The following is an 11,670-nucleotide window of genomic DNA, read 5'->3' as shown; positions in this document are numbered from 1 at the left end:
CTCCGTCCTCTCCCTCCTCTCTCTCCTCTCCGTCCTCTCCGTCCTCTCCCTCCTCTCCCTCCTCTCTGTCCTCTGTCCTCTCCCTCCTCTCCGTCCTCTCTGTCCTCTCCGTCCTCTCCCTCCTCTCTCTCCTCTCCGTCCTCTCCGTCCTCTCCCTCCTCTCCCTCCTCTCTGTCCTCTGTCCTCTCCGTCCTCTCCCTCCTCTCCCTCCTCTCTGTCCTCTCTGTCCTCTCTGTCCTCTGTCCTCTCCGTCCTCTCCCTCCTCTCCGTCCTCTCCGTCCTCTCTGTCCTCTTCGTCCTCTCCCTCCTCTCCCTCCTCTCTGTCCTCTCTGTCCTCTGTCCTCTCCGTCCTCTCCCTCCTCTCCCTCCACCCTCTCCCTCCTCTCTGTCCTCTCCGTCCTCTCCGTCCTCTCTGTCCTCTCTGTCCTCTCTGTCCTCTCCGTCCGTCTCTATCTGTTCCCTGCTGCCGGTGTTTGCACAGGGCGGCCATCTTTGTTGTTCTTTGGCCTCGGCGTCTGATAATAAAAAAACACGTCGTCTCGACTCGTTCAAAAGTTCACTCCCACGTCGACCCCGGCGTGTTGCTTCAGAAGAGCTTCCTGTGAGCGAGTCCGTGTTTCGAGGGAACGCCGGAGCGGAAAGGCCAAAGTCTGACAAAGAAGAAAGAAATGAGCTTTAGTTTTGTGACGTAATTTTAGAGAAAAGACGTGGGATAAAATCTAATGAGACGTAGAAGGATTAAAAATACACCTGTACTGAAAAAGAAAGAAAGAAGGAAGGAAGGAAGGAAGAAGAAGGAAGGAAAAGGAAGGAAGGAAAGAAAGAAACAAGAAGGAAGGAAGGAAGGAAGGAAGGAAGAAAAAGGAAGGAAGGAAGTAGGAAGGAAGGAAGGAAGAAAGGAAGGAAGGAAGGATGGAAGGAAGGAAGGATGGAAGAAAGGAAGGAAGGAAGGATGGAAGGAAGAAAGGATGGAAGGAAGGATGGATGGAAGGAAGAAAGGATGGAAGGAAGAAAGGAAGGAAGGATGGAAGGAAGGAAGGAAGGAAGGAAGGAAGAAAGGATGGAAGGAAGAAAGGATGGAAGGAAGAAAGGATGGAAGGAAGAAAGGAAGGAAGGAAGAAAGGATGGAAGGAAGAAAGGATGGAAGAAAGGAAGGAAGGAAGAAAGGATGGATGGAAGAAAGGAAGGAAGGAAGGAAGGATGGAAGGAAGGATGGATGGAAGGAAGGAAGAAAAAGGAAGGAAGGAAGTAGAAAGAAAAAGGAAGGAAGAATGAAGGAAAGAAGAAGGAAGGAAGGAAAAGGAAGGAAGGAAAGAAACAAGAAGGAAGGAGGAAGGATGAAGGATGGAAGGAAAAAAGGGAGGAGGAAGGATGGAAAAAGGAAGGAAGCAAGCAAGGAAGGAAGAAAGGAAGAAAGAAAGGAAGCAAAATGTTAACGCCGGTGTGAGAAAAGTGTATAAAGTGTGTGGTGAGGGGTTTTACAGACAAAAACAGAGAGAATAATGTAAAAAATAAAGCTGATACATCTTGTATTTCTCTGACCTTATTGCGGGTTATTTTTAGAGCGTAACCCGTGGCGATAAAGGAGGGACTGTACTGTGTCTTTCTGTGTAAATGTCCCACGTTACATCTTATTTGTATCATGTGACTTATACTCAGGTTCACTCAGGAGTCTGACATTTACGTTAAGATGTGCATATTATATCTTTAACAAAACGCTAAAAGTCGAAAGGGCGTGTCGTGTAGGTGACCCCTCGCCGCCCCGCTCGCCGCCCCGCTCGCCGCCCCGCTCGCCGCCCCGCTCGCCGCCCCGCTCGCCGCCCCGCTCGCCGCCCCGCTCGCCGCCCCGCTCGCCGCCCCGCTCGCCACCCCGCTTGCGTTCTCCACATGAATGAAGCCGTGTAAAATTAGTCCTCAACACTTTCCGATTAGAGGAAACGAGCGAAGGAAAAGCGTCCATTTTGTCGATGAAAAAGCGCCGCTGAGAGGCCGCGAGTCGTGTCGAGTCGATGTGTGTCGGGGGCGCGCGCGGGGGGGAGGGGTTACACTCACAGTTTCTAAATCAGGTTTCGGTGCAACAGAAGCCGAGGTGGAGCGAGCAGAACAAAGACGGCACCAGTGGCTTCGACCAATTAAAATTCCTCAAGTTTTTTTTTTTTTTTTTTTTTTACGGGCCTCTGGGAACCGCCCCTCCGCTAACACCTAATAAAAGTCACAAACATCAATTCTACCAAACCATAACTGTCATTTTAATCCCATTTAAAACAACCCCAATGCACACGGCTTACGCGGCGCGGGAGGAAACGCCGGAGCAGGGAACGCTTCAGAGGGAATTTCTAAATATTGATGAGGAAGCTGATTGGAGCTAATGGACAGAAAAGGACGTTAGATGTTGATTTCACGTAATCTGAATCTGTATTTGAGGAAGAGGATTAGACGTGCGTCCTCTGCGCGTTCACAAACCGGAGGAAGGCCGCGCAGACGGTAACGTGGTCCCCGGGAATTGAACTCAAAACCGTCCCGCTGCAGGGCATGAGTGCGAGCGTACCCCTGCGCCGCCGTGAGAATGGTGATTGTTGAAGGTGAAGGTTTACGTGCGCTGATGTAATCGTGTTTCTGCAGGTTTCCACGTGAGCGGGAAAAGAGGAGGGCGTCTGAAACGGACCGATAGGAGGCGCTGTCATAAGGGCATTTCAGAAAAAAAAAAAAAAATGAAATAAATAAATAAAAATACAATAAAATTAATAAATAAAAATGAAAATATTAAAAAAATAAAATATAAAACAAATAAAATAAAATTATAAAAAATAAAAATTAATAAAATACAAAATAAATAAAATAAAATAAAAACTAATACAATAATATAAAAACTAATTTAAAAAAAATGAAAACTAATAAAATAAAATAAAAACTAAAAATGAATAAAATTAAATAAAAAAACAAATAAAATAAATAAATAAATAAAAATGAAAATAATAAAATAAAAAAATAAAATAAAATAAAATAAAGACAAAATAAAATAAAATAATAATAAAAAAACAAAACAAAAAAAAAAGAGCAAAGTTTGTTTTTAAAGTGCTTTATAAACATCGACAGGCCACACATTTGGATTTTGGTTGGACAAAAGGGACAATACTTCACTGATCCTCCAGCTCCTCCATTTGCTCCTAAAGGGAATTATCACATTCCAAGCCAAAAAACTGACAGGAAAATAGTTACAAACGTGTCCAAACTCCAGATTTCAAAACGATATCGATGCACAGTCACCCTTTAATAAAAAAAAAAAAAAGATTTAAAAAAATTAAAATGTAAAAATAAATAAGGAGAAAATGAAAATAAATGACAAATAAATAAAAATGAAATAAATAAATAAAAATGAAAATCTAATAAAAATAAATAATATAATTTAATTAAATCAATAAATAATAATAATAATAATAATAATAATAAAAAAAAATAAACCCTGTTCATTTTACTGCCTCACTGGGTCATTACACGTGTGATCCATTTATTGACAAAACAATGACCCCACATGACTCTCATTACAAGAACCACAGCGCCCCCATGTGGCCACACTCAGTACATGTGTGTCCTGTGTAAACTCCACTGATTTAACCCTGGAAGAAAATGAACCCGGATGATCAAGTAATGAAAGTAAAATCAACAGTATTATTTATTTATAAAAATATATATTTGTATAATCATTGTGCAGAGTGTGTCGCCCCCTAGAGGAATAACATGATAAGACATAAATATTCATTGATTAAAGTGCAAAATCTTAATACATTTATGCAAGATTAGTAAAGATTGATCCTTAAACTGTAAAAGCAACATTATTAGAACATGATGATTAAATACACACATATATATTTATCGAGAGAGAAAAAAAAAGAAATAAATTACAGTTAAATGCAATGTAATCATAAAATATACACGTGTTGTGATTAAAGTAGTTTTTTTTTAAATGCATTACAGCTTTTTATAATCCAGTTCAGCTTCAGTCGTGAGCTCGGTGTGAAAAACAGCACTTTTATGGCTCTTTCACGTGGGATTAATTGTCTCAAATTAGAAATAAACAAATGCAGAAGAATCAGAGCAACAAAAATGAAGCTGTTTATGATTCTGTGTCGTGTTTTTTCACTTTAATAAAATGTAACTGTGTAAAAACAGGGGCGGAGCCAGATGTGTTTGTTTGGGGGCTCAGCTCCACAGTTTGGTTTATATTTGAATAATCCTAGTGGAAACTGGATGTTTTAGGAAAGTGGGAAAAAAAATGTATGTAACAGGAGAGAACTGGACAGTCTAGAGAAAGAATGGACGGAAAAAGGAAAAGAAGGAAGGAAGGATGGAAGAAAGGAAGGAGGAAGAAAGGATGGATGTCTGGATGGAAGAAGGAAGGAGGTAAGAAAGGAAGGAAGGATGAAGAAAACAAGGAAGCAATGAAGGAAAGAAAGAAAGAAAGAAAGGATGGATGGAAGAAAGGAAGGAAGGGAGAACGGATGGATGGATTGATGGATGGATGGAAGAAGGAAGGAAGGAAGGAAAAGAAAGGAAGGAAAAGAAAGGAAGGAAAAGAAAGGAAGGATGGATGAAGGACGCAAGGAAGGAAGGATGGAGGAAGGAAGGATAGAAGGATACAAGGATGGAAGGAAGGAAGAAATTCTAGGGAAGTCTAAGCCCCCCTCCAGCCCCCCCCCCCCCGTCCACCCCTGGCTCCGCCCCTGATACAGAACACAGGACTCTGATTGGCCCATGTGACGTAAACATTATAAACACATTACACTTTGAGTTTTGTGCCGGTTCTTCACGCAGCAGAACAGAAACCGACTGTGTCCAGGAACATTTTGAAAGTATTCTCTTTATTTTCGTTCATGTCTTTTTTTTCCGAGCGCTTCATCTGTGCGCGGCGTTGACCAGGACCACGGGGATCTGCCTGGTCTTCATCTCTCGGGACATTTGACACCAGTTGCAGGGGATGCAGAAGTAGGCGTACAAACAGTCCTTACACATGTCGCCCTGGAACACGCAACACACGGGTTTGTTACGCAAGGACCGTTACCATAGCGATTAACAACTTAAAGCAAAATATTATAGCGTATTGGACACACCCTCTCATTTGATGTGTTTTTTTTATTTTTTTTAAACAATTTTCTACTTTTTATACACACAGAAAACCTCAAATACATGAAGTAAGACATATTTAATTATGTAGTAAACACTTTTTTCATGAGTACATACAGCTCGCTTCAAATGGTTGATGTCTTCTGTGTGTATAAAAAGTAGAAAGTAGCAAAAAAAACAAAAAAACAAAACAAAACACTGAACTTTTGACTGGTCGTGTCTGTCCTCTGATCAAAAAGGTCAAAACTCCCTGATGTAAAGTTCGATCAGGCTCTATGTTGAAATAAGAAAACTCATTCTGTAACTTAAAATTCAGGTTGTAGAAAAAAAAAAATAGAAAAAAATAAAAAATAAAAAAATAAAAAATAAAAATAGATGGAAAAAAATAGAAATGTAATAAAAATTTAAATAAATAAATAAGGATAAAATGAAAATAAAATCAAAATAAATAGAAATGAAATAATAATAATAATAATAATAATAATAATAATAATAATAATAATAATAATAATAATAATAATAATAATACAATTTAATTTGATAAATAAATAATAATAAAAAAATAAAAATCCTGTTAATTTTGCTCCCTCGCTGGGTCATTACAACACGTGTGATCCATTTATTGACAAAACAATGACCCCACATGACTCTCATTACAACAACCACAGCGCCCCCAAGTGGCCCCTCTCAGTACATGTGTGTCCTGTGTAAACTACTGTCAGGCCCTGTGTTGAAATAAGAAAACTCATTCTGCATCTTAAATTTCAGATTGTAGAAAGAGCTTTACGTTTATAACAGAGAACAGATTTGAACCAGGGCTGCACTTTTTTTTTTTTTTTTTTACAATATTAAAAAGTAAAGAGCATTAATATTTGAGAAAAGACTGAAATATGAACCACAGACTGTGTAAAGACGTGGACTGAGTGAGTGTGACGTCAACCACAGCGTTCAGCTCCAGGAAAATGAAGCTCATCGAGGACGGAGCAGTTATGGCGACGAATTTGGAGCCGAGTTTCATATTTGGAATTCCGACCCAGAGTATCATAGCAACCAAAGAGCCAATCAGGAGCGAGGCAGCTGAAGGTAACGCCTCAACGCTGTATTATTTTAGTCCTGATCATTATTTTTCAAGATTTAGCATATTAACTTTGCTTTTTTTCCCTGGGTTGGCAATATTTTTAGGTTTCAAATTTTACTTCCTGGTTCTAAATCTAAAGAAGGCGCCTGATTTGTCTGTTTTTAATGTTCATATCTTGATTTACAGACAAAATAGTGAAATAAAACCCCCAGGATCATGTAGAGGGTTAATACGAACATTTAAGACCAAAATGACGAGTCTGAGAGGACACAGTTTTTCAATGGAAAGTGAATTGGAGCCAGAGTCGATGGAGCAGGAAGTGCGCACATGATCACTTCCTGTTTGGAACGTAGCGGCGCTAGCAGGTTAGCTATGTCCATTTATATAAACAAATCATTGTCATTACAGGCACAAGATTTGCGTGAACATTTCCCTTTAGCTCTTACTTTGATTCCGTATCGGTGTCTCATGGAAATTCTCATGGACATTCCGATGGGAGGGATGCAGCCGAACATGTCCAGCAGTGGGAGACAGAGACACTGGCCGTACCTCTTGCTGATGACACAGGCAAAACAAGGGCAGCACCAGACGCCTAAACAGCCTGGAAACAACGAGGAAATCACATTTATTTATTTATTTTTGCACTATTTCCTTGGAGTATGTGACAGTAAGTCGATCCGGAGAAGCCGACAGGAGCGAGACACGTCGGAATTCCAAGCGGTCTTTCGGAATATATGAGAATAGATGAATTTGCAATAAAAAATACGTAAAATAAATCTGCATGTCCACCAACAAACCAGTAGAGACGTGTCCTGGAAAAGTTTAGACCATTTTTCCCAGTCCCGGAAGTAAATATCCCATTAATGTTCTCATAGAGTTTCCAAAAAATATATAAAGTTTGATCTGTGACTAGTTATGTGACATTTGTGAAAGAGAACTCTTTTGAACGGCTCCTTTAATGTGAATGGTTCGAACCGGATCAAATTTTTTAAAATAATCGAGTTTTTTTTCTTTCTAAATTGTTTGCATTTTTACCAGAGGCTGTTTGTGATTTTCACAGATGACACGAGTGACAGCGTCTGTCCAAAAAACATGTTCCAACGTGATCAGAGTCAATTTAGTTTGCTCTGCTCCTGTCGTCTCTCGTTTGTCTCATGTTTGTCTCTCATGTTTGTCTCTCATGTTTGTCTCTCATGTTTGTCTCTCATGTTTGTCTCATGTTTGTCTCATGTTTGTCTCATGTTTGTCTCTTGTTTGTCTCTTGTTGGTCTCAAATGTTTGTCTCTTGTTTGTCTCTCGTTTATCTCATATTTGTCTCTCATGTTTGTATCATGTTTGTCTCATGTTTGTCTCATGTTTGTCTCATGTTTGTCTCTCATGTTTGTCTCATGTTTGTCTCATGTTTGTCTCATGTTTGTCTCATATTTGTCTCATATTTGTCTCATGTGTTTGTCTCATGTTTGTCTTATGTTTGTCTCATGTTTTCCTCATGTTTGTCTCATATTTGTCTGATGTTTGTCTCATATTTGTCTGATGTTTGTCTCTCGTTTGTCTTGTTTGTCTCATGTTTGTCTCATGTTTGTCTCATGTTTTCCTCATGTTTGTCTCATATTTGTCTCATATTTGTCTCATATTTGTCTCTCATGTTTGTCTCTCATGTTTGTCTCTCATGTTTGTCTCATGTGTTTGTCTCATGTGTTTGTCTCATGTGTTTGTCTCTCGTTTGTCTCTCGTTTGTCTCATGTTTGTCTCATGTTTTCCTCATGTTTTTCTCATATTTGTCTCATATTTGTCTGATGTTTGTCTGATGTTTGTCTCTCGTTTGTCTCTCGTTTGTCTCATGTTTGTCTCATGTTTGTCTCATATTTGTCTCATGTTTGTCTCATGTTTGTCTCTCGTTTGTCTCATACACTCCGGGACGTCCTGGCAGCAGTCGCAGATCCCGGAGCTCCAGTCGTTGGACACCAGTGAGTCCATCACCGGCTGAGGCTGACGCACCACCATTTTAGACATTTTGATGTTTTCTGAAAATAAAGACAGAACCAGAACATTTATTTTTAAAAGCCACAAGTTACACAAGAAACAGTCATAAATCTTGTCTGATATTATCTGTGTTTGAGTTAAGACCCAGGAAGTGCATCATTATATTTAAGATTTGGCTAAAGTTTTCTTAATCTTAAAAATGTTGATGAAGATTTTGATCATTTTACTTCCTGGTTGGACATTCCTGGTCCCATAATGTAAACAAACATAAAACGCACAAATGTTACAATTAGGCAGATAAAAGTGAACAAAAAGACCTTTTTTAACGTTTAAACTGCTGGAAAAATGTCCTTGTCACATAGATATTCTGTTTTATTTTAAAAGTCACTGCTACTTCCTGCTTTTTATATAATATACTACACCTGACAACTCCAATAGAAGACAGATAAAATCTATACACCAATTTAAAGATTTAAAGGCCCATATTACACTGTTTAAAGGCCCATATTACACTGTTTAAAGGCCCATATTACACTGTTTAAAGGGCCCATATTACACTGTTTAAAGGCCCATATTACACTGTTTAAAGGCCCATATTACACTGTTTAAAGGGCCCATATTACACTGTTTAAAGGCCCATATTACACTGTTTAAAGGCCCATATTACACTGTTTAAAGGGCCCATATTACACTGTTTAAAGGGCCCATATTACACTGTTTAAAGGCCCATATTACACTGTTTAAAGGCCCATATTACACTGTTTAAAGGGCCCATATTACACTGTTTTCTGATCTGTTCTAATGTCGTTTCCTTGTCACAAACAGACCTGGAGTCGTTGTGTTTTGTTTCATTCACATGTTTAACTCAAAAATCCTGCAGATTTAGTCTGAGTTTTTCTCTCAAACTGAAAACACTCTGTTCCACCTCGTGATGTCATCATGTGGTGATACAGGAAGTGCTCCACTGTGTTTTTAAACTCCACACACCTTCATTTCTAGAATCATTTGGATAATTTCAGCTCTGGAGTTGCCGATCTCTAAAGAAATAAAGGTTAAAAGTAGCTCTTAATTTGAAAACTACCACTTGATGACATCACCAGGTGGAACGGAGCGTTTTGAGCTTTGTAGATGTAACACACTAATAATAAAGTGTGACTCAAACATGCGTGAATGAAACAAAACACAACTCCAGGTGTGTTTTTGAGGCGGTAACAACATTGGAACATGACTAAATAGTCACAATTGTCAATTTTGTGTAATACAGGCGCCATTTTGAGGACTTTATACAGTTACTATAATATGTTAAGCTGAAAAATACATTCAGCCTTTCCCACAGTTTAGAAATCCGGCATTGTGACAGCGTTAAACGTAATTAACTACAAACAAAATCCACACAAGCTACATTTAATCTACAAAAACTCACAACAAACTCACAAACGTTGAACCTGATCATTTATATTCACGATTAAACCCAAAAAAACTCACTTTATAACAAAACAAATCTGCTTTCTAACAATAGAAATGTCAGCCGCTCCCATCTGTAATAAAAATTTTACTAATAAAACAGAGTGACGTCATGTGAAACGCAGCCGTTTTTATAATAAACAGATTTAAATCAAACTCACAGGTGTCAGTTTTCTGTTATTTTTGAGGAGTTTTTCCAATTCAACGCATAGAATATTTCATTTTAATTTATAAATCGCATTTTTGAATCATTACAAAACCTATGGATATTTAGCGAAAAAAAATAAACGTATTTTTTCCGTACCTGTTTGAATAGTTGTGCCTCGTTGTGTCTTGGCTCAGTCTGATTCTTAGTGCAGTTTCATCAAAAGCGCTGGTGAATAAAAGATTGATGAGTAACTGGACCGGCAGGTTTGGCTACGTCAAAGATTCAAGTCTGAGGTGTGGTTTGTTTTAGGAAACTTTAAAGAGCAGCTCTGGATTTGTGGTCCAACTGTGGAATAATGTCGTTTCCTCGTCAAAAAAAAAACAAAACCCAGACCCGGAGTCGTGTTTTGTTTCATTCGCGCATGTTTAACGCACGGATAAACCTGCAGATTTAAGCGTGAAGGTGCTTTTGTCAAACTCTAAATGCTCCGTTCCACCTTGTGATGTCATCATGTGGTGATACAGGAAGTGCTCCACTGTTTCTTTAAAATCCTAGAATCATTTGGATCATTTCACATCTGGAATTGCCGCTTATTTCGACTGAACTGAAGGTAAAAGGCAGATGTTCACTTGAAAACTGCCACGTCATGACATCACGAGGTGGAACAGAGCGTTTTGGGCTTTGGAGATGTAACAGACTAATAATAAAGTGTGAGTCAAACATGTGTGAATGAAACAAAACACAACTCCAGGTCTGTTTTTGAGGAGGAAACAGCGTTAGGACGTGACTTAAAGCTGCACGAGTCCTGTTTGTGTGATACAGGAGACCTTTAACAGCACAGCGTCGTGTTTAAAGGCGACATTTTGAGGACTTTATAATATATTACGTTGAAAAATTACACATTCTGGTTGTTCTCGTCTCTATAACTGCTGTCGCCCTGGGGTTGACTGACAGAAAAAAGTGTCTGACAGCTACAAATCACACATTCTACCCGAGTTATTCACATTTTTTACCACATTCTATAACCTACTTACATCCAGTGCTCGCATCTCCACAAACCTTACTCTTATTTGACCTGCTCGTTTCCATGGAGATGTTGTTGTTGTTTTTCCTTTGGCCATGATCTCCCACAGTATGGCACAAAAGGACATGCGGGTGAACTGGAAAAACAGAGATGATGTTGTAGAAAATGAAAGTTTAATGTAAAAAGTTGGATCTTATTGGTGTTTTTCAGACTCTAGATTAGATTTGACTTTATCATGAAATATCCAAAAGGTAATTTCACAAATGTTCAATCCATAGACTGTATATATAAATGGATGTAGCTAACCTGTTAGCCGCCGCTGCTTTCCAAACAGGAAGTGACCGTGTGCGCACTTCCTGCTCCATCGACTCTGGCTCCAATTCACTTTCTACTGAAAAACCATGACCCCTCTCTCTGTCTCTGCTGCTGTCAGACTCGTCATTTTGGTCTTAAATGTTCATATTAACCAACTCTACATGATCCTGGGGTTTTTATTTCACTGTTGTGTCTGTAAGTAAAGATATGAACATCAATAACAGACAAATCAGGCGCGTCCTGCTCATGTCAAATCAGATGGAAAAGATCCTTTGGTTATAATGTGGTGAGTTTACGTTCATGTTGTATCAAATAAATAAATAAATAAACCTTCTTTCCCTGAGGTAGTGAGCTACTGTGAACAGGTTTCATTGACAGCGTTGCTAAGCAGAAAGGGCGTTACCTTCAACAGCTTCGCTCCTGATTGGCTCTTTGGTTGCTATGATACTCGCGGTCAGAATTCCTAATACACAACTCACAACTCGCCTCGATGAGCTTCATTTGACTGAACGCTGCGGGTCACGTCACACTCAGTCC

General features: G+C 39.1%; 1 protein-coding gene across 1 annotated transcript; it reads right to left on the bottom strand.

Moving 5' to 3' along the window:
• Positions 1-4,724: 4,724 nt before the first annotated feature.
• On the bottom strand, positions 4,725-10,010 carry LOC117381569 (cornifelin homolog B-like). The gene is made up of 4 exons (XM_033978550.2): positions 9,951-10,010; positions 8,110-8,223; positions 6,646-6,800; positions 4,725-5,016 (listed from the first exon to the last, which is right to left on the bottom strand). The coding sequence occupies exons 2-4, from the start codon at positions 8,210-8,212 to the stop codon at positions 4,894-4,896; spliced, it is 381 nt and encodes a 126-aa protein (XP_033834441.2). The 5' UTR covers positions 8,213-8,223; positions 9,951-10,010; the 3' UTR covers positions 4,725-4,893.
• Positions 10,011-11,670: the final 1,660 nt, after the last annotated feature.

The sequence above is a fragment of the Periophthalmus magnuspinnatus genome, chromosome 14 (genome assembly GCF_009829125.3).
Source record: "Periophthalmus magnuspinnatus isolate fPerMag1 chromosome 14, fPerMag1.2.pri, whole genome shotgun sequence".
Classification (NCBI taxonomy): Eukaryota; Metazoa; Chordata; class Actinopteri; order Gobiiformes; family Gobiidae; genus Periophthalmus; species Periophthalmus magnuspinnatus.
The sequence above is the reverse complement of the archived record's forward strand: the minus strand, read 5'-3'. Positions and strand labels throughout refer to the sequence as shown.

Bases quoted from the DNA above. Each gene is read 5' to 3' on its own strand.
- LOC117381569 (XM_033978550.2), bottom strand. From the start codon at position 8,212: ATGTCTAAAATGGTGGTGCGTCAGCCTCAGCCGGTGATGGACTCACTG. The intron at 6,801-8,109 runs GTATGAGACAAA...CGTTGTTTCCAG, and splicing joins CTGCCAGGACGTCCCGGAGT to GCTGTTTAGGCGTCTGGTGC. The intron at 5,017-6,645 runs GTAAGAGCTAAA...TGCGTGTTCCAG, and splicing joins GACACCGATACGGAATCAAA to GGCGACATGTGTAAGGACTG.